Genomic DNA, 26,982 nt, shown 5'->3' on the forward strand with positions numbered 1-26,982 from the left:
GTGGTCAGCCCCCTCTGAAGAAACCTGTCCAGAAAGCCCCAGGTAGTGGTTCAAAGTGAAATGGAACTCTTTGGCTGCGCTGTCTCTCTTCCTTTTTGCAGAGCTCTATGTTCCTGAGAGAGGAAGGAAATGGGATGCTGTGGGCAGTTGCTAAGTACCTGAGGGGCCTGGAGGTGGCTGCTGCTTTAATGAGCTTAGCTTGGAGGCCCTTTGTTTGGGAAGTGGTGTTTGGAGGGGGGTCCCTAGGGCCCCTGTGAAACTGTAATTCGACCCCCAAAGGGGTCCCGACCCCCAGGTTGGGAACCACTGTTTTAGAGGTACTTAATGGCCAATGCTTCCCAAAATTTGAAGCCAGTTCTGTATAACCCAGAAATAGATTCCAAGATGGAGGCTGTTGTTGAGAGGTAGACATGGTTCTCCATCATGGCTTCTGTGCTTTACACAAAGAAGTTTGTGCCTGTACAGAGAATCCCTAAGGAATATTCTGGACTGAGTCGCTTGGCGGGAATACCCTGCCCCCTTTTGCTACTGCACATGTCCCAGCCCCCGCCACACTACCATCCCCTTCTCTTTGTCTGCTGGTAGAGTGATTTCTTTGAGTGTTCTCTTACAGAGCAGTACTTCATTCTTTTTCTTTTGGCTATTTTTCTTCTTTCATCTTCCCTCCATACCTATTTCGTCTACCACTAAAAAAAATCTTCTTTTAACTCTGTAGTTAATTGTCCTTTCCACTCCTCACCCTTTTTTTCTTGGTTCATCTTGCTTTTCCTTAGTCTCTATGGCCTCAACCTCTCTTGGCTGCCATTCCAGTCTCTAGACCGAAGAAGCCTAAACCAAGTTCCATATTGACATCTTCTTTGGTGTTGAAGTCTGGTGCCCTGATGATGGAATCGACTTCAGTATCAAACAGTGCTCCAATCGAACCTTCTTTGATACTAGCCGTACCAAGTGGAGTTCCAACTGAGGGCTCTGGTAAAACACAAGTGAAGTTTCATCAGAAGAAACTGGAATTTCTGGATAAACAATCTAAAACCCAAGATGATTTAGGATGCCAATTATGAAGAAGAAGAAGAAAAAGAAGGTTTGATCTTCCATTAGCCAAGCTGTAACGTCTCAGTGTTTTTGGTGCTGACAGCTTCAACCTCCCAGGTAGCTGTGCCACCTCCTCTGGATCCTCCCACTCTATTTAATATTGCATCTTCCCAACAACAACAACAACAACAGTAATATAACCTGCCTCTCCCTGTGTTGGATCAAGGCGGGTAACAGCATATAAAAAAGAAAAAAAACACAATAAAATCAAAGGTACAGAAATGGTAGATAAAAGTACACTAGACTCTAGATTCCCACTCCCTCCCCCCACTAAAATTGGATGCATAGTTGGATGTTTGGTTGGAGCATCAAGTTCCGTCTGCTTTTTTCTATTTTAGCTACTTCTAGTAAGGACACAGCTAAGCCCTCATATACATATAAATGCAGATTATTTTCTTTTGCAGTTTCTACATCAGAATCCACTTCTCCTGTATATGTGTCTACAGTTCTTCTTTTTCTTCTTCATCTCAGAAAAGAGAGTCTTTCTTTTTATTTGCTGAAGGTTTGCTTAACAGGTCCACTGTGATTGTAGCTCACCATTTGTTGTCATTAGCAGTTTGGATTTGGTTTTCAGATGCTGTAGTCAAGAAGTTTCTAAAGGGCCTAGCTCAGCTTTACCCTCTAGTGGAACCTCCCACTCTGTCTTGTTCACTGTGCTTAGTTTGCTCTCAATTGACCCAGCATCATTACATACCTGTGGCCTCTTAGGATGAGCATTTGCTTACCTTGAAAGTATCCTTCCCGGAGGGACTTCCGGTGTTATGGTGGATGCGAGAAGCCTCCTCTCAATGTAGTCCTGAGAGGGGGGTTGCAGATCTCAGGTCCAAAACTAAGCATACAACGCGAGAATTAAATTAAGGAGCTCCCCAGACAGGGGAGAAGAAGAGGGGCTCATCGGGAACCTCCGCAACTGTAAGGCGTCTGGGGAAAGTGGCAAGAAGATCGGCCGGCAAGGGGACGCAAAAGAGAAATGGAGGTTTGAGCCAGCCAGTACCGGGATCGGGCAGCCGCGACGCGGCAGAAGCACCGCCACCACTGCCCTTGCTTTACGAAATTTATATCTATAATCATCGACTCTGATCCTCTTGGGAATTAAACCCTTTTCTTTAAAATCCTAAACGGCACCACAAACTTTCCAAATTAAAAAACGCCATGAGGGGAATAAGGGGAGAAGGGAGAATCGCGTCTTTATACAAACTGTTTGCTCTTTGGAATCGGCTTCTCCCTCCCCTGCGCTTGACTTTTTCAGCGTCTTTAAGAGACTTGGACTGACTTACTTTATTTCCCCTTGTCCTTTATGGTCGAAAGGTTTAAAGAGGCTTTTCTCTTCCAGGATTGTGGCTCTTTTTCTCTTCTTTTCCCCCCTTTTTTCTGGTAAATAACTTTGCTTCCCACGACACCCACTTGGAAAGGAACGGTTTAAAGGGAAAACAGTTGGTTCGCCATCTTGACGCTGTGGGAATCTTGCACACATTCAGACAGTGTTTTTTTGGGGAGATATCGAGAACAAGACACTACCTCCTATATTTCTTATTTCATACATGGGGAAGAAGAATAAAGAATAAAGAAACTTGGCGGTGTGGGAACTAACTTTACAGCGCCTTTTCAGCAAAGGAATACAAAGAATGAATTGGAGTGAGTAGTGAGTCAGCTGAGGAAATCACCTAAAGCAAGATTTGGTACAGGTGTTTGAAACTGCTGCAGGAGACTCTTTGTCTCTGAAATTCCCTCTGAAACCTCCTTTGAGGAGAGAGAAATAAGAAGAGGAAAGAAATCTATCTTCCTGCTGAACAATATAACAATAAACCTATGTAGGCAAGCAACTTTTCCCTTTGGGAAGAAGGAGGTGGAGAGGGAGAAGAAGAAAGAAGGGAAGGGAAAAGGGAAGGGGAGGGGGGAAGGAGAAAGGAGGGGGGAAGAAAAGATAACAGCAACATTGTAATTAAATTTCAACCCCCTTCTTGACTTTATAGTAGCAACAGTGTGAATGCAGTTAAAGTTTTCTGTAGTTGGTTAATTTAATAGTAACATTGCAACTATTGTAACTGCAACTAAACTTTTTCTCTAGATAGTATAATGCTAACTTTGGAGGGGCAACTCAACTCTTATTTTGGATAACCTGAACAAAATAATTAAGACAATTTGATTTCTCTTTTGGGTAATACCATAACAGTATTGAAAGTGAAACATTCCCCTTTTATTGTGAAAGAAATATATGTATATACATTTTTTCCCCTCCACTCCTTTGGATAATATTATAGCAGCATTTAAGGTACTACAAGTGCAGTTCAAATTGTCTTTTATATAACAGTAAAAGCAGTAGTGGCAAACTGGGATTTATATTTGTTATAGTAGAAGTTGGGAGAGTGGGGACATATAAGATTGGTCCTTATTTTTGTTTCTATTGGTTTTTCTTCTGCTTCCTCTTGATTTGTTGTATATATAGTGCTAATATAAAATAAGTCAGGAAAAGAGGGTGTGAAAGTGTGCTGCTATTAAATGTACGAATGTGATGAATAGTAGTTAATAGGTCCTTCCTCTTTTTTCCCCACCCCCACTCCCTATCTAACAAAAAATAGGGAAAAAGTGTGGCAAGAGAAACGCTGACTGAATTAAATTGTTATTTTTTTGTTCTAGAAGAGGTAAGAAAAATAGTGAAGATAATATTGGGATAAAGAACAGATGCAAACCCTTGATATAAACAATTTAAGATTGAATTTCTTTAGACCCTCATTGCAGACAAGTTCTTAGGAGCAGATAATTGGAATTGGATATAATAGGTAAGTGGCCACAATTTAAATTATAGGGAAGTATTGATAACAATTAGAAACAAAGGAATTTGAAGAGAGCTTGCTTCCACAGTGGTAGTATTCAAAATTAATATTTAGAAATAAACATTGGGAGCTAACTGAAATAATATAAATCTTGGGGCACTACAATAGAAAAATAAAACAACAGAGCGATTAAAGATTTAAAATAAAAGCACTAATAGATAGTAGTCAGGAAATCAGTAACTCACAAGGAATAAGAATGGCTATGACCAGAAGAGAAAAAGAAAGACAACAACAGGCAGCAGCAATGTCTAGTCAAAGAAGATTGTCCAGCTCTGATCCAAATCTAGGACTACTAGAGGAAATGAAGAGACTACATATGGAACTCAAAAATGAGATTTGGGAATCAAAAGAAGAAACAAGACGAGAAATCAGGGAATCGAGAAGAAACGAAGAAAGAACTGAAATATGAAGCGAGCAGAATAAGACAAGATCTGGACAAACTTAATAAAGACATTGAAAAAATAACAGGAAATATAGAGAAATTACATCAAAAAACAAGGAAAATGGAAGGAAAAATAGAAGACCTAAACAAATATCAACAAGAAGACCAAGATGCTATCCTGAGATTAGAAATCAAACAGAGAGAAAAATGTATCAAACTGAGAGGCCTCCCAGAACAAGCTCACGAAAATCTGTATGATCTCTTGACTCCTTACCTAGCTAAATATCTTGATATGCTGGTGCAACAAATGTATGGAGAAATTGATAGGATGTACAGGATAAACTCTAACGCTGCAAGAACTAGGAAACTTCCAAGAGACGTAGTTCTATATTGGGTAAGAAAACAGACAAAAGATGCATTTCTCCAGAAAAAATTCAAAACAAGATTTGTGATAAGAGGAACGGAGATTCAAGTGTTCAAGGATATCCCTGCAGAGGTCTTAAGAAGACGAAAGGACTACCAATTCCTAACAGAACAACTGAAGAGATATAGAATACCATTTAGATGGGAAGAACTGGAAGGACTTTCATTAACATGGAACCAAAAAAGATATAGACTAAATTTGTTGGAAAAAGCTGGGAATTTCTGGAAAGAATTTAAAAAAGAAATGACAAAAAGAACAACATCAGGGGAAAAAAGGGACAGAAATGAAAGAGAGGAAGGGGAAGACCTTCCAGGATTTTCAGCAGAGACTGGTAGTGGAGAGGAGAAAAAGGAAGGGAGACAGGAAGAAGAAGATAAAGGGAATACACCGGAAGAAAAAGAGTGCAATGAAGAATTGAGAGAGGAGGAATAGGAAATCTAGAAGATAAAAGAACCGAGAAACAAGTTGGGGGGGGGGGAGGGAGAGTGGAAGGAGAGTTTTTCTTTTTTTGTTGTTCTTTTTTCTCTTCTCTGTTTTCCTAGCTATTTAAATTCCAATCTGAAAACATAATCAAATTCGGAGACTACAAAAGAAAATTACAAAACTGAATTATGAAATTAATAACCTGGAATGTAAAAGGATTAAATTCTCCAAATAAGAGGAAAAAAGTAACTCATTATCTAGAAAAATTAAAGTGTGATATCACATGTCTGCAAGAAACCCATATTAAATTTACTGAGAAAAGTCTAATACGATTTAAAAATCTGGGGAAAAATTATATTTCGGCAGCCAAGAATAGGAAGAAAGGAGTAGCAATTTATATCCAAAACTATATTCATTCAAAAGAAGTTATAACTGACTCAGCGGGACATTATGTAGGTGTCGAAATTAACCTGAACGGCAAAAAATGTTTAATATTAGGAATATATAGCCCACAAAATAAAAAAGGACTCTTTTACCATAAACTGCATAATGAAGTAGAGAAATTGAATTACGATAAAATAGTAATCATGGGAGACTTTAATGGAGTAGTAGAACCTTCGTTAGATAAAAAATCTGAAAAAGAAATCAAAAACAATCAAGGTATACTTCCCCAATCCTTTTTTGATTTGATAAAAAGCTACGATTTAAAAGATGTTTGGAGATTGGGTAAAAATAAGGAACATGGATTCACATTCTACTCAAATAGACACCAATCATTATCTCGTATTGATATGATATGGGTACCAATATGTTTATGTAATTTGATCAAATCAGTAGAAACACAGCCGAGACTAATTTCAGACCATAACCCCGTAATAGTAACCCTTCTACAAAAAACTAAAACAAGTAATTGGAGATTGAAAGATTTTATAATCCAAAACAAAGAAGTTATTAAAAAAACCAAAAGAGGTAATAATTAATTACTTTAAAGAAAATACCACTCAAGATATAAAATTAAAAAGTGTTTGGGACGCTGGGAAAGCAGTAGTGAGGGTTTTTTTTAATTAACCAAGAAGCATATTTGAATAAAAAAGAAAAAGAGAGAGAACATAAGATATCTAAACTAATAGCTACTAAGGAAGAAGAATTGGAAACACATCTGGGAGACTCAAAAATATTGGAAGAGATTAACTTATTAAAAAAACAAAAAATGAATAAAGATACACTGGAAATAAGCAAAAAATTAAAAACATTAAAACAGAAAAATTTTGAACAAGCTAATAGAATCAGTAAAGGGATGGCAGAGTTGTTAAGGAAAAAGCAGAATAAGAAAACAATAGTTGAATTAAAAGTAGAAGGTAGAATGGTAATCAAACAAGAAGAAATAAGTAATATGTTTGCCCAATTTTTTTCAGATCTGTACCAAGGCCAAGAAATAGATGTAAGAAAAATCCATAATTATTTAGTAGATGGGAAAGATGAATTTAGAAAACTAAATAAGAATCAACTAGAAGATTTAAATAAACCAATCAGCTTTATGGAAGTAAAGACAGCAATTGACAAATTAAAAAATGGGAAGTCCCCGGGACCTGATGGTCTTACTGCGCAATACTACAAAACCTTTAAAGAGGAATTATGTGGCCCTTTACAGAATATGCTAAATTTCATTTTAAAAGAAGGAATTCCAGAAACTTGGAAAGAGGCAGATATAATATTAATACCGAAAGAAGGAAAAGATACAAACGAAGTCAAAAACTATAGACCAATTTCACTATTAAATATTGACTACAAAATTTTTTCAGCGATTTTGGCAACCAGACTAAAGAATTTTTTAAAGGACTGTATAGATAATGATCAGAAAGGATTCCTGCCTCAAAGACAAATAAGGGAAAACACAAGATTAGTACTAAATGTAATGGAATTCTATGAAAAACATAATGAAAGAGAACTAGGCTTACTATTATTAGATTTAGAGAAAGCATTTGACACAGTGAATTGGAAGGTACTCTTTGAAATTTTGGGGAAAATGGAATTAGGCACTAATTTTATAGGTTGGGTTAAAGAAATATACAAAGATCAAAAAGCAAGAATTATTGTGAATGGTGAAAAAACAGACTACATCAAAATTAATAGAGGTACAAGACAGGGGTGTCCCCTCTCCCCACTACTGTTTATAATCATAATTGAAAGACTGATTAAAAGGATTAAAAACAATGATTCCATTCAAGGTATAAAAATAAAGAAACGTGTATAAGGTGAGAGCCTTTGCCGATGATTTGGTGATCTTTTTAAATGACCCCTGCAAGAGTGCAACAGAACTACTAAAAGCAGTAGAAGAATTCGGAGAAATAACAGGTTGTAAGCTAAATAAAGATAAATCTACTTCAGTGCTTCTCAATTATTTTCTGTCATGCCCCCCCTAGGAAGAAGAAAACATTTTGTGCCCCCCCCCCGCGACTGTAAATAGTATCATTTGTCTATAAAATTGTTATAAGTACACCTCTGCATAACAGAGCCTCGCACCCCCCTTTATGGAGCCTCGTGCCCCCCCTGGGGGGCCCGCCCCACTATTTGAGAAAGGCTGATCTACGGTAATAACTAAAAATATGTCCCCAGAAAAAGAAAAAAGGTTAACAGAAATACTAAAGATAAAAGCAGAAAAAAGGCTAAATATTTAGGAATAACAATATCGAGCAACTTGAATGAATTATTTGATATCAACTATAAAAAAGCATGGAAAGAAATTAAACTGAAATTGGAGAAATGGAAAAAATATAATTTATCACTCTTGGGGAAAATAGCAGCAATAAAAATGGTAGTCCTTCCAAAAATCTTATTCTTATTCCAAACACTCCCAATTGTAATTAAAGACAATTTTTTTAAAATTTGGCAAAGGGACTTAAGCAACTTTATCTGGCAAAAAAAGAGACCTAGAATTGGATTAAAAATAATGCAAGATTCGATAGAGAGAGGTGGATTAGGCTTACCAAATTTAAAACCATATTTTGAGGCATGCTGTTTAATGTGGACCAAAGAATGGATATTGCTAAAAGATGAAGAATTATTAGATATAGAGGGAGACAACTTACCATTTGGGTGGCATGCATATCTGGATTATGATAAAGCAAAGGCAAATAAAGTTTTTAACTTACATTGTACCAGAAGGTCATTGCTTAAGGTATGGAATAAGTATAAATCTAGAATCATGGTAAAATTCCCCATCTGGTTCTCCCTGCAGGAAGCTATCCAAAGATCAGAAACTAGACAAAAAACAGATTGGCTAACCTATGCAAAGTTATTAAAGAAAGACAAAGAAGGGAAATTGGAACTTAAAACACAAGAGGAACTCTTTGAGGAAGGAATAAAATTAGACTGGTTTAGGTATTGGCAGATAAGAGAAAGAGTAAAATTAGACTCTAAAATAGCGGACTTCGAAGATAAACAAAGCAAATTTGGAAAAATAGTAGAAAAAGAAAATCCAAAATGGATAAAAGAATTTTATAAGTTATTGCTAAGTTGGCAGGAAGAAGATGAAATAGTAAAAGAAAACATGATTCAATGGGCAAAAAATATTGGCTACCCCTTAAATTTAGATAGATGGGAAGCGGTTTGGAAAAAAAGGTTAAAATATTCGGCTTCACAGAATTTGAAAGAAAGTTACTATAAAATCCTTTTCCATTGGTACTTAACTCCAGAAAAGATATCAAAAATTTACAAATCAACAAATAACCTATGTTGGAAATGCCAAAAGGAACCTGGGACCTTATATCACTGCCTCTGGATGTGTAAATTAGTCAAAAACTATTGGAAAAAAAATATGAGACGATAAATACAGTCCGTCCTCGCGTAAGGCGAATTCCGCCTATGCTCGAGCCCCATTGGAAACAATGGGGCTCGTGTGCGGTGGCGAGGGGCGCAATGGGCGCACGCGCCCATTCAATTGAAAGGGACGCGCCGCCCCTTCCGCCCCGCGGCTTGAGCGCGTATGCTCAAGGCCGCGTAAGGCACGCCTGCGTATGGCACGGGCGCACTGTACGATTATACCAGTTAAAATTAAATTTCTCCCTGAAACTTTCTTATTGAATATGTGGGAAGAGGAAGTAGATAGAAAATGTGGGAAAATTCTATATTACTTAATTTCAATGGCAAGACTGGCCTTGACGCAAAAATGGAAAGGGAAAAAAATCCCAAGCAAAAAAGATTGGTTGAACAAAATATACGATGCAATAGAAATTGATAAAATGACACAATTACTTAGAGATCAAACACTAGATGAAATAGAAGAAGAGTGGGCTAAAGTTCTTGAATGTTTGGATAAAGAATGGGGAAAAATAGCAACAGTTGGCTTCTGTAAATAATATTAGCAAACAAATGAATAGAAAAAATATACTGTAATTAAATTAAAATACAAGATTTGGAAAGTAATTGAGATATGCTAATTTTGGAGATTTAAAATAGTTGAGAAAAACAGAAGGGTAGAAGGAAAAGTGAGATACGTATAGGATCAACAAATAGGAAGCAGCAAATGCTAGAGTAGCCGGAAAAATAAAAGAAAAGTTGCTGTACTGCCGCCGTGGTTGGAGTATTGATTCTAAAAAGTTTGAAGTAAACTAAAAGGGTGAAGAAAAACTGGAACAATTATACCCAACAGGATCAGAGAGAGAAGTCTGGAAAGAATGTGGAGAGAGATTGTGGAAGAGGGAAGAAGAAAGAGTGAAAGAGGGTAAAGTAAGTGATAGAAGGTGAGAGTAAGTAGTAGAAGAGAAGAGAAAGTGAGATGGTGTGTAAGTTTGGTTGAGGAAAGGAAGAGAAGAAAGAAATTAATGGAAAGGAGAGAAAGAGAAGTAGAAGGTAATAGTAGAAGTGAGTAGAAACCAAAGATAGAATAAGGAAAGATGGATACAAGAAAAGAGAAGAAAAAGATTAGGGAAATCAAGAGGTATTGAGGAAGAAAGATGAGATACAATATCTAAAACCTGGAATTGAAATATGGAAAGCTGTTTTTTTTGAAACTTGTATGGCATTATGTTATGTGATCTCCTTTTGTGTCTGTATTCTGCTTAACCTTCCCTATACATAACTTGACATGTAGAAGGGTGAGTTTGTGTTGAGATGTGTAATGGATGCTGTAGTTGTGTGTTTTTAATCTTTCAATAAAAAAATTATTAAAAAAAAAAAAAGAAAGTATCCTTCCCGGTGGCTATCACTTTGGCAAGGAGGGCATTGGAACTCACTGCCCTTCAATGTGACAAATTGTTTCTGATTTTTTACTATGACAAGGTGGCCTTACAGCCAGACATCTCCTTTTTACCCAAAGTTTTCTCAATTTCATCTTAACCAGGATATTGTTTTACCCACAGCTGCGTATGTCATTGGAGAAATCTTAACATTGTTTGGGTGTTTGCTGTGTACTCACACTCTGCATCCAACAGTTGGTTGTATTCTGTCTCATTATAGAATGTTCATATGCTGTGGAGATGCTTGGAGAGGTCTACTACAGACCCCCCAGTCAGATAGAGGAATTTGATGACGCCTTTTTAGAACAAATGACTACACACTCAGAAAGGAGAAATGTAGTAGTGATGGGTGACTTCAGCTGTCCTGATATTTGCTGGAATTCAAACTCAGCCTCAAGGTCTAGCAAGGTCACTTGCCTCGAAGACAATTTCATTGTCCAAAAGGTGGAAGAGGCAACAAGGAGGTCAGCTATTTTGGATCTGATCCTAACCAACAAGGATGACTTGGTTAATGGGGTGCAAGTGGTGGGATCATTAGGTGGAAGTGATCATGTTCTCCTGGAGTTTGTTATACAGTGGAAAGGAGAAACCAGGCATAGTCAGACACGCATTCTATACTTTAGGAGAGCGGATTTCGGTAAACTTAGAGAAGTATTGAGGGTGATCCTGTGGTCAGAAATACTAAAAGAGAAGGGAGTTCAGGACGGATGGGAGTTTCTGAAAAGGGAGATACTAAAGGCACAATTTCAAACAGTTCCATTGAGAAAGAAAAATGGGAGGTGTTTCAAGAAACCAGGATGGATGAATAAGGAACTTTCAACTGAGCTAAGTTTGAAACGGAACATGTATAAGAAATGTAAAAATGGGGAAATCACCAAAGAAGAATTCAAACAAATAGCGAGCATGTGTAGGGGTAAAGTCAGAAAAGCTAAAGCGCATAATGAACTTAGGCTTGCTAGAGAGGTTAAAAACAATAAAAAGGGCTTTTTTGGATATGTCTGCAGCAAAAGGAAGAAGAAGGAAATGGTAGGGGCCACTACGTGGAGAAGATGGCAAAATGCTAACAGGGGACAGAGAAAAGGCAGAACTACTCAACACATTCTTTGCCTCAGTCTTCTCAGAAAAGGCAAAGGGTGCTCAATCTGAGGAAAATGGAACAGAAGACAGAATAGGGGAATTTCAGCACAGAATAAGAGATAGTACAGGAATACCTTGTTAATCTAAATGAATTTAAGTCTCCAGGACCAGATGAACTACATCCAAGGGTATTAAAAGAACTGGCAAATGTAATATCGGAGCCATTGGCAATAATCTTTGAGAACGCCTGGAGAGTAGAAGTCCCAGCAGACTGGAGGAGGGCAAACATTATCCCCATCTTCAAAAAAGGAAAAAAAGAGGATCCCAACAATTATCGTCCAGTTAGTCTGATATCAATACCAGGAAATATTCTAGAGCCAATAATTAAACAGAGAGTCTGTGAACATCTAGAAGGCAATTTCATAATCACAAAGAGTCAACATGGGTTTCAGAGAAACAAGTCATACCAGACAAATCTGATCTCTTTCTTTGATACCAGTTTAGTAGATGAAGGGAATGCTGTGGATATAGTATATCTTGATTTCAGTAAGGCCTTTGACAAAGTTCCCCATGACATTCTTGCAAACAAACTTGTAAAATGTGGGCTAGACAAAGTAACTGTTAAATGGATCTGTAATTGGTTGACCGGCCGAACCCAAAGGGTGCTCAACAACAGCTCCTTTTCATCCTGGAGAGAAGTGACCAGTGGGGTCCCACAGGGCTCTGTCCTGGGGCCAGTGCTATTCAACATCTTTATCAGTGACTTGGAGGACAAAATTGGGGGCATACTTATCAAATTTGCAGATGGCACCAAATTAGGAGGAATAGCTAATACTCCAGAGGACAGGATCAAAATTCAAAATGACCTGAATAGACTAGAAAGCTGGGCCAAAGCTAACAAAATGAAATTCAACAAGTTGGATTGAGGATCTGATTTTCCAGTGTATCCAATTGGAAGCAACCACTCCTGTGGCTTTACCAGTGCTTCTGTATCTTGGTCAGATCATTCAGTCTTGGTTGACTGAAGGGAATCCCCTTCCAAGTTCTAAATTCTACAGGGCAGATGATTCAGCCATTTCTCTTCTAGGACAACATCTGAAACGTAATTCCACCATTGTTGATGCTCCCCAGTCAAGAGCTTTATGCTTTCTCCATTCTTACTTGTGGATGGGGTGGCAAGAAGCTCGATGCCATGAGAGGACCTTCTACTCTTCGCCCACTCTCATATTTATATCTTGAAGAACTATAGCAAAGGGCAGGCGGAGACAAGCAGACATTTTCTATCTTATTCTATTGCCATACTATTTTCTATGGATGTCTCATACTGTTTTCTCTTACTGGTTTACCATTTCCCCCAGTATGCCATATCATATTTGGTACCAGCCTATGACTTTTATTTCACATTATAGAGTGGACCTGACGTCTCGAGCTGATACTGTATTTAGGAAAGCTGTACTTCATTCACCAAAGAATTTTTAAAAAAATCAGAATCTTTGGGACCATTTCTAGTTCTTTCATCGTTGCCCTCCCCCTTATTAGTCTTCTTCTGATTTCCTGTTTACACTCCCTTTTCTGATCTATGTGTGATCTAAGGTATAGGAACTCTTTTGCTATTTGCTATGTCCTCATTGTCTAGACTGAACTTGTTAAGATCCTCTGCTTTTCAACATTTACATGAAACCGCTGGGAGAGATCATCCGGAGACATGGGGCGCGGGGTTATCAGTACGCTGATGACACCCAAATAGTCTTCTCTATGTCTCCGACTGATGCAGTGACCGGGGATGGCATCTCTCCTCTCGTGGCCTGTCTGGAGTCGGTAATGGGCTGGATGAGGAAAACCCGACTCAGTCTGAATCCAGAGAAAACGGAGGTACTCGTGATAGGTTCCCCTGGCCCGAGGATGGCGGTGGTTCCACCTGTCCTGAACGGGATCACGCTTCCTGTGAAGGACTCGGTACGCAGTCTGGGGGTGCTCCTTGATTCGTCCCTCCATCTTACAGCTCAGGTGGATGCGACGGTCAGGAGCACCTGTTATCAGTTTCGGCTGAGCCGCCAACTGTGTCCCTTCCTGGACCGGGGACACCTTGAAACAGTAGTACATGCTCTGGTAACCTCTCGTTTGGACTTCTGCAATGCGCTCTACATGGGGCAGCCCTTGTACCATACCCGGAAGCTACAATTAGTGCAAAATATGGCGGCCAGGCTGGTTGCTGGCACGTCCAGAGCCAGCCATATAACACCAGTGCTTAAGGATCTGCACTGGCTGCCTATTCGCTTCCGGGTGCAATACAAGGTGCTGGTAATAACCTATAAAGCCCTAAATGGCTTGGGCCCAGGATACCTTGAGGACCGCCTCTCCCCATACAATCCGCCCCGCACTCTCAGGACATCTGGGCAGCAGCTATTGAGGGTCCCAGGGGCCAGGCTAGCCTCCACATCTAGGAGAGCCTTTACCATCTCGGCCCTGACCCTCTGGAATTCGCTGCCCAATGAGCTCCGCTCGGCCACCTCCCTGGCCCAGTTTAAAAAGGGGCTAAAAACCTTTCTGTTTAGGTCTGCATTCCCTGATACTTGCCCCAATTAGTTCTTCCCCGCCCCAAGCCAACAGTGGCAAGTTGGTTTTGATTGTTTTGATGTTGATGTATTTTAACCTTAATTGTATGTATGTATTTGTATATTGAGAACTGTTTTGTAATGTTTTATGATGTTGTACACCGCCCTGATTGCACAGAAGGGCGGTATAGAAATAAAATTTTTATTTATTATTATTTATTAGTTTTCTTTTTTTTATGTTCAACAGTAATCCTGCCTTCAGTTTCTTCCTCGACCTTCCTCAATTCCTTTATTTATTTATATTTATTTATTTAGGTATTTATATCCCGCCCTTCAGCCCTAATGGCTCTCAGGGCGGCTTACATTTATTATTTTTTAACCAGACAGTTCCCTGCCCTCAGGCTTACAATCTAAAATACACGACACAAAAGGAGAAGGGAATGGTGAGGGGGAGGGGATCAGGTCCAGCATTCTTCTCTCCCTCTGAGGCCTGGACCAAGGCAGATGGACCGGAGGGAGGGCTCTGCTTCTTCCAGGCAGGCCTGGTGGAGCTCGCCTGCCTCTCTCCCCTTCAAGATGGTAGCTGAAGGGAGGGCTTGTCTTCTTCCAGGCAAGGCAGTTGGTGCTCGCCTGCCCCTCTCTCTCCCTTCAAGATGGTAGCTGAAGGGAGGGCTTGTCTTCTTCCAGGCAAGGCAGTTGGACCTCGCCTGCCCCTCTCTCTCCCTTCAAGATGGTAGCTGAAGGGAGGGCTTGTCTTCTTCCAGGCAAGGCAGTTGGAGCTTGCCTGTCCCTCTCTCTCCCTTCAAGATGGTGGCTGAAGGGAGGGCTTGTCTTCTTCCAGGCAAGGCAGTTGGAGCTCGCCTGCCCCTCTCTCTCCCCTTCCAGATGGTGGCTGAAGGGAGGGCTTGTCTTCTTCCAGGCAAGGCAGTTGGACCTCGCCTGTCCCTCTCTCTCCCTTCAAGATGGTGGCTGAAGGGAGGGCTGGTCTTCTTCCAGGCAAGGCAGTTGGAGCTCGCCTGCCCCTCTCTCTCCCTTCAAGATGGTGGCTGAAGGGAGGGCTTGTCTTCTTTCAGGCAAGGCAGTTGGAGCTCGCCTGTCCCTCTCTCTCCCTTCAAGATGGTGGCTGAAGGGAGGGCTTGTCTTCTTCCAGGCAAGGCAGTTGGACCTCGCCTGTCCCTCTCTCTCCCTTCAAGATGGTGGCTGAAGGGAGGGCTTGTCTTCTTCCAGGCAAGGCAGTTGGAGCTCGCCTGCCCCTCTCTCTCCCTTCAAGATGGTGGCTGAAGGGAGGGCTTGTCTTCTTTCAGGCAAGGCAGTTGGAGCTCGCCTGCCCCTCTCTCTCCCCTTCCAGATGGTGGCTGAAGGGAGGGCTTGTCTTCTTCCAGGCAAGGCAGTTGGACCTCACCTGCCCCTCTCTCTCCCTTCAAGATGGTGGCTGAAGGGAGGGCTTGTCTTCTTTCAGGCAAGGCAGTTGGAGCTCGCCTGTCCCTCTCTCTCCCTTCAAGATGGTGGCTGAAGGGAGGGCTGGTCTTCTTCCAGGCAAGTCAGTTGGAGCTCGCCTGCCCCTCTCTCTCCCTTCAAGATGGTGGCTGAAGGGAGGGCTTGTCTTCTTCCAGGCAAGGCAGTTGGAGCTCGCCTGCCCCTCTCTCTCCCTTCAAGATGGTAGCTGAAGGGAGGGCTTGTCTTCTTCCAGGCAAGGCAGTTGGAGCTCGCCTGCCCCTCTCTCCCCTTCAAGATGGTGGCTGAAGGGAGGGCTTGTCTTCTTCCAGGCAAGGCAGTTGGAGCTCGCCTGCCCCTCTCTCTCCCCTTCCAGATGGTGGCTGAAGGGAGGGCTTGTCTTCTTCCAGGCAAAGGCAGTTGGAGCTTGCCTGTCCCTCTCTCTCCCTTCCAGATGGTGGCTGAAGGGAGGGCTTGACTTCTTCCAGGCAAGGCAGTTGGAGCTCGCCTGCCCCTCTCTCTCCCTTCAAGATGGTGGCTGAAGGGAGGGCTTGTCTTCTTCCAGGCAAGGCAGTTGGAGCTCGCCTGCCCCTCTCTCTCCCTTCAAGATGGTGGCTGAAGGGAGGGCTTGTCTTCTTCCAGGCAAGGCAGTTGGAGCTCGCCTGCCCCTCTCTCTCCCCTTCCAGATGGTGGCTGAAGGGAGGGCTTGTCTTCTTCCAGGCAAAGGCAGTTGGAGCTTGCCTGTCCCTCTCTCTCCCTTCCAGATGGTGGCTGAAGGGAGGGCTTGACTTCTTCCAAGCAAGGCAGTTGGAGCTCGCCTGCCCCTCTCTCTCCCTTCAAGATGGTGGCTGAAGGGAGGGCTTGTCCTCTTCCAGGCAAGGCAGTTGGAGCTCGCCTGCCCCTCTCTCTCCCTTCAAGATGGTGGCTGAAGGGAGGGCTTGTCTTCTTCCAGGCATGGCAGTTGGAGCTCGCCTGTCCCTCTCTCTCCCCTTCCAGATGGTGGCTGAAGGGAGGGCTTGTCTTCTTCCAGGCAAGGCAGTTGGAGCTCACCTGCCCCTCTCTCTCCCTTCAAGATGGTGGCTGAAGGGAGGGCTTGTCTTCTTCCAGGCAAGGCAGTTGGACCTCGCCTGCCCCTCTCTCTCCCCTTCCAGATGGTGGCTGAAGGGAGGGCTTGTCTTCTTCCAGGCAAAGGCAGTTGGAGCTTGCCTGTCCCTCTCTCTCCCTTCCAGATGGTGGCTGAAGGGAGGGCTTGACTTCTTCCAGGCAAGGCAGTTGGAGCTCGCCTGCCCCTCTCTCTCCCTTCAAGATGGTGGCTGAAGGGAGGGCTTGTCTTCTTCCAGGCAAGGCAGTTGGAGCTCGCTTGCCCCTCTCTCTCCCTTCAAGATGGTGGCTGAAGGGAGGGCTTGTCTTCTTCCAGGCAAGGCAGTTGGAGCTCGCCTGCCCCTCTCTCTCCCTTCAAGATGGTAGCTGAAGGGAGGGGTTGTCTTCTTCCAGGCAAGGCAGTTGGACCTCGCTTTCCCCTCTCTCTCCCTTCAAGATGGTAGCTGAAGGGAGGGCTTGTCTTCTTCCAGACAAGGCAGTTGGAGCTCGCCTGCCCCTCTCTCCTCTTGAAGATGGTGGCTGAAGGGAGGGCTTGTCTTCTTCCAGGCAAGGCAGTTGGAGCTCGCCTGCCCCTCTCTCTCCCCTTCCAGATGGTGGCTGAAGGGAGGGCTTGTCTTATTCCAGGCAAAGGCAGTTGGAGCTTGCCTGTCCCTCTCTCTCCCTTCCAGATGGTGGCTGAAGGGAGGGCTTGACTTCTTCCAGGCAAGGCAGTTGGAGCTCGCCTGCCCCTCTCTCTCCCTTCAAGATGGTGGCTGAAGGGAGGGCTTGTCTTCTTCCAGGCAAGGCAGTTGGAGCTCGCCTGCCCCTCTCTCTCCCCTTCCAGATGGTGGCTGAAGGGAGGGCTTGTCTTCTTCCAGGCAAGGCAGTTGGAGCTCGCCTGCCCCTCTCTCTCCCTTCAAGATGGTGGCTGAAGGGAGGGCTTGTCTTCTTCCAGGCAAGGCAGTTGGAGCTCGCCTGCCCCTCTCTCTCCCTTCAAGATGGTGGCTGAAGGGAGGGCTTGTCTTCTTCCAGGCATGGCAGTTGGAGCTCGCCTGTCCCTCTCTCTCCCTTCAAGATGGTGGCTGAAGGGAGGGCTTGTCTTCTTCCAGGCAAGGCAGTTGGTGCTCGCCTGTCCCTCTCTCTCCCTTCAAGATGGTGGCTGAAGGGAGGGCTTGTCTTCTTCCAGGCAAGGCAGTTGGAGCTCGCCTGCCCCTCTCTCTCCCTTCAAGATGGTGGCTGAAGGGAGGGCTGCTCTTCTTCCAGGCAAGGCAGTTGGAGCTCGCCTGTCCCTCTCTCTCCCTTCCAGATGGTAGCTGAAGGGAGGGCTTGTCTTCTTCCAGGCAAGGCAGTTGGACCTCGCCTGTCCCTCTCTCTCCCTTCAAGATGGTGGCTGAAGGGAGGGCTGGTCTTCTTCCAGGCAAGGCAGTTGGACCTCGCCTGCCCCTCTCTCTCCCTTCAAGATGGTGGCTGAAGGGAGGGCTTGTCTTCTTCCAGGCAAGGCAGTTGGACCTCGCCTGTCCCTCTCTCTCCCTTCCAGATGGTAGCTGAAGGGAGGGCTTGTCTTCTTCCAGGCAAGGCAGTTGGACCTCGCCTGTCCCTCTCTCTCCCTTCCAGATGGTAGCTGAAGGGAGGGCTTGTCTTCTTCCAGGCAAGGCAGTTGGACCTCGCCTGTCCCTCTCTCTCCCTTCCAGATGGTAGCTGAAGGGAGGGCTTGTCTTCTTCCAGGCAAGGCAGCTGGAGCTCGCCTGCCCCTCTCTCTCCCTTCCAGATGGTGGCTGAAGGGAGGGCTTGTCTTCTTCCAGGCAAGGCAGTTGGACCTCGCCTGTCCCTCTCTCTCCCTTCAAGATGGTGGCTGAAGGGAGGGCTGGTCTTCTTCCAGGCAAGTCAGTTGGAGCTCGCCTGCCCCTCTCTCTCCCTTCAAGATGGTGGCTGAAGGGAGGGCTTGTCTTCTTTCAGGCAAGGCAGTTTGAGCTCGCCTGCCCCTCTCTCTCCCCTTCCAGATGGTGGCTGAAGGGAGGGCTTGTCTTCTTCCAGGCAAGGCAGTTGGAGCTCGCCTGCTCCTCTCTCTCCCTTCAAGATGGTGGCTGAAGGGAGGGCTGGTCTTCTTCCAGGCAAGGCAGTTGGAGCTCGCCTGCCCCTCTCTCTCCCTTCAAGATGGTGGCTGAAGGGAGGGCTTGTCTTCTTCCAGGCAAGGCAGTTGGAGCTCGCCTGCCCCTCTCTCTCCCTTCAAGATGGTGGCTGAAGGGAGGGCTTGTCTTCTTCCAGGCAAGGCAGTTGGAGCTCGCCTGCCCCTCTCTCTCCCTTCAAGATGGTGGCTGAAGGGAGGGCTGGTCTTCTTCCAGGCAAGGCAGTTGGAGCTCGCCTGTCCCTCTCTCTCCCTTCCAGATGGTAGCTGAAGGGAGGGCTTGTCTTCTTCCAGGCAAGGCAGTTGGACCTCGCCTGTCCCTCTCTCTCCCTTCAAGATGGTGGCTGAAGGGAGGGCTGGTCTTCTTCCAGGCAAGGCAGTTGGAGCTCGCCTGCCCCTCTCTCTCCCTTCAAGATGGTGGCTGAAGGGAGGGCTTGTCTTCTTCCAGGCAAGGCAGTTGGACCTCGCCTGTCCCTCTCTCTCCCTTCCAGATGGTAGCTGAAGGGAGGGCTTGTCTTCTTCCAGGCAAGGCAGTTGGACCTCGCCTGTCCCTCTCTCTCCCTTCCAGATGGTAGCTGAAGGGAGGGCTTGTCTTCTTCCAGGCAAGGCAGCTGGAGCTCGCCTGCCCCTCTCTCTCCCTTCCAGATGGTGGCTGAAGGGAGGGCTTGTCTTCTTCCAGGCAAGGCAGTTGGACCTCGCCTGTCCCTCTCTCTCCCTTCAAGATGGTGGCTGAAGGGAGGGCTGGTCTTCTTCCAGGCAAGTCAGTTGGAGCTCGCCTGCCCCTCTCTCTCCCTTCAAGATGGTGGCTGAAGGGAGGGCTTGTCTTCTTTCAGGCAAGGCAGTTGGAGCTCGCCTGCCCCTCTCTCTCCCTTCAAGATGGTGGCTGAAGGGAGGGCTTGTCTTCTTCCAGGCAAGGCAGTTGGACCTCGCCTGTCCCTCTCTCTCCCTTCAAGATGGTGGCTGAAGGGAGGGCTTGTCTTCTTTCAGGCAAGGCAGTTGGACCTCGCCTGTCCCTCTCTCTCCCTTGGTGGCTGAAGGGAGGGCTGGTCTTCTTCCAGGCAAGGCAGTTGGAGCTCGCCTGCCTCTCTCCCCTTCAAGATGGTAGCTGAAGGGAGGGCTTGTCTTCTTCCAGGCAAGGCAGTTGGAGCTCGCCTGTCCCTCTCTCTCCCCTTCCAGATGGTGGCTGAAGGGAGGGCTTGTCTTCTTCCAGGCAAGGCAGTTGGAGCTCGCCTGTCCCTCTCTCTCCCCTTCAAGATGGTAGCTGAAGGGAGGGCTTGTCTTCTTCCAGGCAAGGCAGTTGGACCTCGCCTGCCCCTCTCTCTCCCTTCAAGATGGTGGCTGAAGGGAGGGCTTGTCTTCTTCCAGGCAAGGCAGTTGGAGCTCGCCTGCCCCTCTCTCTCCCTTCAAGATGGTGGCTGAAGGGAGGGCTTGTCTTCTTCCAGGCAAGGCAGTTGGAGCTCGCCTGCCCCTCTCTCTCCCTTCAAGATGGTAGCTGAAGGGAGGGCTTGTCTTCTTCCAGGCAAGGCAGTTGGACCTCGCCTGCCCCTCTCTCTCCCTTCAAGATGGTGGCTGAAGGGAGGGCTTGTCTTCTTCCAGGCAAGGCAGTTGGACCTCGCCTGCCCCTCTCTCTCCCTTCAAGATGGTGGCTGAAGGGAGGGCTTGTCTTCTTCTAGGCAAGGCAGTTGGAGCTCGCCTGCCCCTCTCTCTCCCTTCAAGATGGTAGCTGAAGGGAGGGCTTGTCTTCTTCCAGGCAAGGCAGTTGGACCTCGCCTGCCCCTCTCTCTCCCTTCAAGATGGTGGCTGAAGGGAGGGCTTGTCTTCTTCCAGGCAAGGCAGTTGGACCTCGCCTGCCCCTCTCTCTCCCTTCAAGATGGTAGCTGAAGGGAGGGCTTGTCTTCTTCCAGGCAAGGCAGTTGGAGCTCGCCTGCCCCTCTCTCCCCTTCAAGATGGTGGCTGAAGGGAGGGCTTGTCTTCTTCCAGGCAAGGCAGTTGGAGCTCGCCTGCCCCTCTCTCTCCCTTCAAGATGGTAGCTGAAGGGAGGGCTTGTCTTCTTCCAGGCAAGGCAGTTGGACCTCGCCTGCCCCTCTCTCTCCCTTCAAGATGGTAGCTGAAGGGAGGGCTTGTCTTCTTCCAGGCAAGGCAGTTGGAGCTCGCCTGCCCCTCTCTCCCCTTCAAGATGGTGGCTGAAGGGAGGGCTTGTCTTCTTCCAGGCAAGGCAGTTGGAGCTCGCCTGCCCCTCTCTCTCCCCTTCCAGATGGTGGCTGAAGGGAGGGCTTGTCTTCTTCCAGGCAAGGCAGTTGGAGCTCGCCTGCCCCTCTCTCCCCTTCAAGATGGTGGCTGAAGGGAGGGCTTGACTTCTTCCAGGCAAGGCAGTTGGAGCTCGCCTGCCCCTCTCTCTCCCTTCAAGATGGTGGCTGAAGGGAGGGCTTGTCTTCTTCCAGGCAAGGCAGTTGGAGCTCGCCTGCCCCTCTCTCTCCCTTCAAGATGGTGGCTGAAGGGAGGGCTTGTCTTCTTCCAGGCAAGGCAGTTGGTGCTCGCCTGCCCCTCTCTCTCCCCTTCAAGATGGTGGCTGAAGGGAGGGCTTGACTTCTTCCAGGCAAGACAGTTGGACCTCGCCTGCCCCTCTCTCTCCCTTCAAGATGGTGGCTGAAGGGAGGGCTTGTCTTCTTCCAGGCAAGGCAGTTGGAGCTCGCCTGCCTCTCTCTCCCCTTCCAGATGGTGACTGAAGGGAGGGTTTGTCTTCTTCCAGGCAAGGCAGTTGGAGCTCGCCTGCCCCTCTCTCTCCCTTTAAGATGGTGGCTGAAGGGAGGGCTTGTCTTCTTCCAGGCAAGGCAGTTGGACCTCGCCTGCCCCTCTCTCTCCCCTTCCAGATGGTGGCTGAAGGGAGGGCTTGTCTTCTTCCAGGCAAGGCAGTTGGAGCTCGCGTGCCTCTCTCTCCCTTCAAGATGGTGGCTGAAGGGAGGGCTTGTCTTCTTCCAGGCAAGGCAGTTGGTGCTCGCCTGCCCCTCTCTCTCCCTTCATGATGGTGGCTGAAGGGAGGGCTTGTCTTCTTCCAGGCAAGGCAGTTGGAGCTTGCCTGCCTCTCTCTCCCCTTCCAGATGGTGGCTGAAGGGAGGGCTTGTCTTCTTCAAGGCAAGGCAGTTGGAGCTCGCCTGCCCCTCTCTCTCCCTTCAAGATGGTGGCTGAAGGGAGGGCTTGTCTTCTTCCAGGCAAGGCAGTTGGAGCTCGCCTGCCCCTCTCTCTCCCTTCTAGATGGTGGCTGAAGGGAGGGCTTGTCTTCTTCCAGGCAAGGCAGTTGGAGCTCGGCTGCCTCTCTCTCCCCTTCCAGATGGTGGCTGAAGGGAGGGCTTGTCTTCTTCCAGGCAAGGCAGTTGGAGCTCGCCTGCCCCTCTCTCTCCCTTCAAGATGGTGGCTGAAGGGAGGGCTTGTCTTCTTCAAGGCAAGGCAGTTGGAGCTCGCCTGCCCCTCTCTCTCCCTTCATGATGGTGGCTGAAGGGAGGGCTTGTCTTCTTCAAGGCAAGGCAGTTGGAGCTCGCCTGCCCCTCTCTCTCCCTTCATGATGGTGGCTGAAGGGAGGGCTTGTCTTCTTCCAGGCAAGGCAGTTGGAGCTCGCCTGTCCCTCTCTCTCCCCTTCCAGATGGTGGCTGAAGGGAGGGCTTGTCTTCTTCCAGGCAAGGCAGTTGGAGCTCGCCTGTCCCTCTCTCTCCCCTTCAAGATGGTAGCTGAAGGGAGGGCTTGTCTTCTTCCAGGCAAGGCAGTTGGAGCTCGCCTGCCCCTCTCTCTCCCTTCAAGATGGTGGCTGAAGGGAGGGCTTGTCTTCTTCCAGGCAAGGCAGTTGGAGCTCGCCTGCCTCTCTCTCCCCTTCCAGATGGTGGCTGAAGGGAGGGCTTGTCTTCTTCCAGGCAAGGCAGTTGGAGCTTGCCTGCCCCCCTCTCTCCCTTCAAGATGGTCTGCAATGTTTTCTGCTGATAGTGTGGTGTCTTCTGCATATCTTAGATTGTTGATGTTCCTTCCTCCTATTTTCACTCCTCCCTCTTCTGTGTTCAAAGCCTGCTTTTCGTATGATATGTTCTTCATGTAAGCTGAAAAGAAAGGGTGAAAAGATGCAACCTTATCTGACCCCTTTGCCAATCGAGAACCATTCTGTTTCTCCATGTTCTATTCTAACCATATCCTCTTGTCCTGAGTACAGATTCCTCATCAGGATCATTAGATGTGTTGGCGCTTCCATGTCTTTAAGGGCATTCTATAGCCTTTCATGATCTATGCACGCAAAGGCTTTGTTATAGTCTATAAAGCACATACTGAATCTCTTTTGGAATTCCTTGGTGTGCTCCATTAGCCCTCATATGTTAAATGCCTCTTCCTCTCCTGAACACCTCTTGGACCTCTGGGATTTCTCTCTCCATGTATGGTTGGAGTCTATGTTGCAGAATTTTGAGCACAATTTTGCTTGTGTGGGAGATTAGCACTATGTTCCTATATTTGTTGCAGTCTTTGGTGTCTCCTTTCTTGTTGATGGGGATGTAAATTGATCTTTTCCAATCGGTTGGCCGCTCTTTTGTTTTTCATATCTGTTGACATATGTTGGTTAACATTGGAGTTGATTCCGTCAGTGTGAATTGTAATAGTTTGATTGGAATGTCATTATTTCCCCCCATTTCTCGTATTGCAGCTTCTACCATGTTTTTTAGAATTTGGGGTTCATCTTCATATGGCTTTCCATGTGTCTTTCATTTTTTCATCTCTTTTGTATAGCTTTTCTGTGCATTGCCTCCAGCTTTTTTTATTCCCTCCTGGTCTTGAATTATGTTATTTGTATCATCATAGAGCATCCTGTACTTGGTTTGAATGTCCCTTTAATTTCACGGATCTTGTGGAAAAGGTCTCTTGTTCTTCCTTTTTTATTATTGTCTTCTATTTCTTTACATTGGTTATTGTAGTAATTGTCTTTGTCTTTTCACACTAATCTTTGTATTGTTGCATTCATAATTTTGAATTTGTTCCTGTTTCTATTTTGTTTTGCTTCTCTTCTTTTTTTACTGCTTGAAGCATTTTATCTGTCATCCATTGTCTCTTCTTTTTCTTTTTGATTACTATAATTGTCTGTCTGCATTCATCCTTTATTGCATCCCTGACTTCTGTCCATAGTTCCTCTGGTTCTTGGTAGATTATGCTTAATAATGCAAATCTGTTTCTTATATTGTCTGTGAATTCTGTTGAGATGTTGTTCAGATAACAACATAATATTTTGGTATGATGACTGGTTTTCATTTTTTCTTCAGTTTTACCCTGTGTTTTGATATACCATATATACTCAACTATAAGTCGATCTCATGTACAAGTGGAGGGCAGGTTTTTGAGTCCAAAAGTATGGATTTTTATATGATCCATGGATAAGTCGAGGGTAAAACACAGAGGCATGTAACAAAATATCTAAAGGATGAAGCATAGGAAAAGAATGATAAAGAACTTACAAAATTCTAGCAGACATTAACTGTTTGTACTCACACTAAAGGCTGGATGGATGAGAGAATAGGAGAGGGTCAGTGCTTCCAGGACAGATTACACTTTTCCTTTTCACCAGGGGTTTGTTCCCCTTTTTTCATAACAGTTAAAGTACAGGACTTATATTGACCTGTGGATAAGTCGATCCAGGTTTTTGGGGTCAAATTTTTGACTAAAATTTCTAGACTTATACATGGATATATACAGTAAGTAGTTCATTGTCTGTACTGCAGTCAACACATGGTCTAGTTTTGGCCACCAGGATGGAGCATCTCCATCTTTTGCTTCCAATCATGTAATCTATTTGGTTTGTATCTTGGCCATATGTGTGTCTCTGCATAGGGGGTTTTAAAGGTTAGCTGTGCCAGTGTGAAAACAATCTTCCCTGATGTCGTGACTGACTTCCCTCAACTAAAGAGTGTTTTTATGCTTGGATTGTGGCGACTGAAGAAATTACTCCAGGAGAAGGGCTTTTACTAGTGGGCTCTGCCTGCAGTTTGGGAGTGCTCCTTGACTCGTCGCTCCAGCTGACAGCTCTGGTGGATACGACAATCAAGAGCACTTGATATCAGCTTTGGCTGATAAGACAACTGCACCCCTTCCAGGAGCCAAGGGACCTTGAAACAGTAGTTCATGCACTGGTAACCTCTCGATTGGACTTCTGTAATGCTCTCTACTTGGGGCTAGCCTCGTGCCAAGTTTAGAAACCTCAGTTGGTACAAAACATGGCAGCCAAACTGATTATGGGTACTTCTTGAAATGATCACATAACACCAGTCTTGAAGTCCCTTCACTGGCTGCCACTTAGTTTCCGGGCAAGGTACAAGGTGTTGGTGATTACATATAAAGCCCTACATGGCTTGGGTCCAGAATTCTTGAGGGAACGCCTTCTTCTGTATTGTCTGTCCCGCACATTAAGGTCCTCTGGGAAGAATTTATTACAGCCAAAAAATCTAGGCTAACATCCGTTTCCCAGCGGGCTTTCTCTACTGCTGCTCCAAAATTATGGAACGACCTGCCGGAGGAGATCTGCCACATTTTCACTATGACAGCTTTTAAGAAAGCACTCAACACGGATATCTTCCGGCAGGCCTTTCCAGCTTAGTTACCCCTCAGTTACCCCAGATATAGAGATATAGATGTAGAAATATAGATGTAGATCTGGATACAAACTTGACATGAACATGATAACGATTATGAAAAATGCCTCCTTGTCTGCTTATTTTCCTCCAAATTCTAGTTGAATGTTTTTAATGTTTTTACTGTTTTAATGCTTTTATGCTATGACTGTTTAATCCTGTTTTAGCATTGGGAATTGGAGGTGGGTATAGGGATTGATTTCTTCTTGGATTTTATTGTAACTTTGATGTATTTTACTGTTGTAAGCTGCCCGGATTCTCTGTGATAAGGCGGGCTAGAGTATTATTATAGTGGATGGGTGATAGTTCTGCATCCATCAGTGTTTCTTACTCTTTCTGTATATCTTCTCTGGCCCTCCTCACCTCTGCTATTCTGTTTGGTCCTTTTGACCCCTTTCTGTGTTTTCTCCAAAGAAGGCAAGGCTGCATTGGAGAAATAGTGGATGGAGACCTTTTGTCAGTTTAGTTTTAGCTTCTGCTTCAGGCATGGGTTACAATAGTGTGCTATGCTCATCAGCAAGGCAGGATAGCAGCATGGTACTAGAACTTATCCCTTTGCCTTGTGATTTTTTATCATAGCTTATTTGCTGTGTATTGAATTGCTTTCCGCACTTCTCCATAGGTGTTTCTTGCATGTATTTTAATTTTTTTCCCTTCTTATCATTACCAGCTCAGAGAAGAGATTTCAACCGGGAACAGAGGTATTACAAGGTAACACCAAGTGTTTATGGATAATGTTAACTACTTAGAAATTAGCATTGAAATATGAACCTCTGATAGTGTGTGTGTGTGTGTGTGAGAGAGAGAGTCTGTGTGTGTGAGGGAGGAGGGCAGGGGAAGATGTGGGGAGAGAGAACTCTTGTCTGTATGACCAAGATTTGCATTTTGGGATGGCACATTGAGCCTGCTGTGTAGCTCTTGTATGTCTCTTTAAGTATCCCTAGCTAGCTAGCTAGCTGACCTGCCATGACTGCCTACCCTCCTTGTAAACACCCCTGTACATGTGCAGAAGGCATTTAAGATGTTCATACATACACGTTTTCCTACCCTATGGTTGACAGATGAAGGAATGACTACAAAGTGCCACCCTCCTTTCCAGACAAATGATAGGAGAGCAACAACAACAACAGGCTGGGAACTCCAGTAAACATTTTAGAGACCATTTGACCATTTCAAACTTGATAATTACCCCTCCCCCCACAAATTTGAATACAATTTGGCCACATGCTGGGGTGGATCAAAACATTAGCATTGGGAACCCAGTAAATAGGCTTTAGTGGGACTGACTGTACTGAAGAAATAGATCTTCTTGGTCCCTTGGCTAGGAGAATGAGGAAGCACCCAGATAAGTGCAGGATGGAAGTATCATTTAAAAAATATAGCTTGATGGTAATGCTAGCATCTTCACTTGAAGGTTCTTGAATGGTGGATTAAGAAACAACCAAGGTTCAAGAGCTTTGTGAGCTGCTGTCAGTATAGATGATAGTGTACCAGTGACCTGACCCCGATTAAGACAGCTTCTTTTGTGGCCTTGTTGTTGGAGCATGTGTCCTTCCTGCCATTCTCAATGGGGTCATCTGGTCTCGCTGACTGGCTAGGTGTGCAGCTATGAGGTGAGGGGTTCTTGGTGTTGCTTTCCCTGGATCCCTCCTCATCCCACCCCTCTGCCCTT

The 26,982-nt window shown here is 45.3% G+C and overlaps 1 protein-coding gene across 1 annotated transcript in view; it reads left to right on the forward strand.

Moving 5' to 3' along the window:
* LOC149322843 (uncharacterized) overlaps positions 1-26,982 on the forward strand; it is a 110,723-nt gene that overhangs the window by 44,562 nt on the left and 39,179 nt on the right. Inside the window, exon 7 of the mRNA XM_089483875.1 lies at positions 25,981-26,021. Coding sequence (XP_089340001.1) covers positions 25,981-26,021 — 41 coding nt within the window. The remainder of the gene's footprint in view (positions 1-25,980; positions 26,022-26,982) is intronic.

The sequence above is a fragment of the Sceloporus occidentalis genome, unplaced genomic scaffold, assembly GCF_023333645.1.
Source record: "Sceloporus occidentalis isolate IW3139 unplaced genomic scaffold, rSceOcc1.0.p SCAF_1, whole genome shotgun sequence".
Lineage (NCBI taxonomy): Eukaryota > Metazoa > Chordata > Lepidosauria > Squamata > Phrynosomatidae > Sceloporus > Sceloporus occidentalis.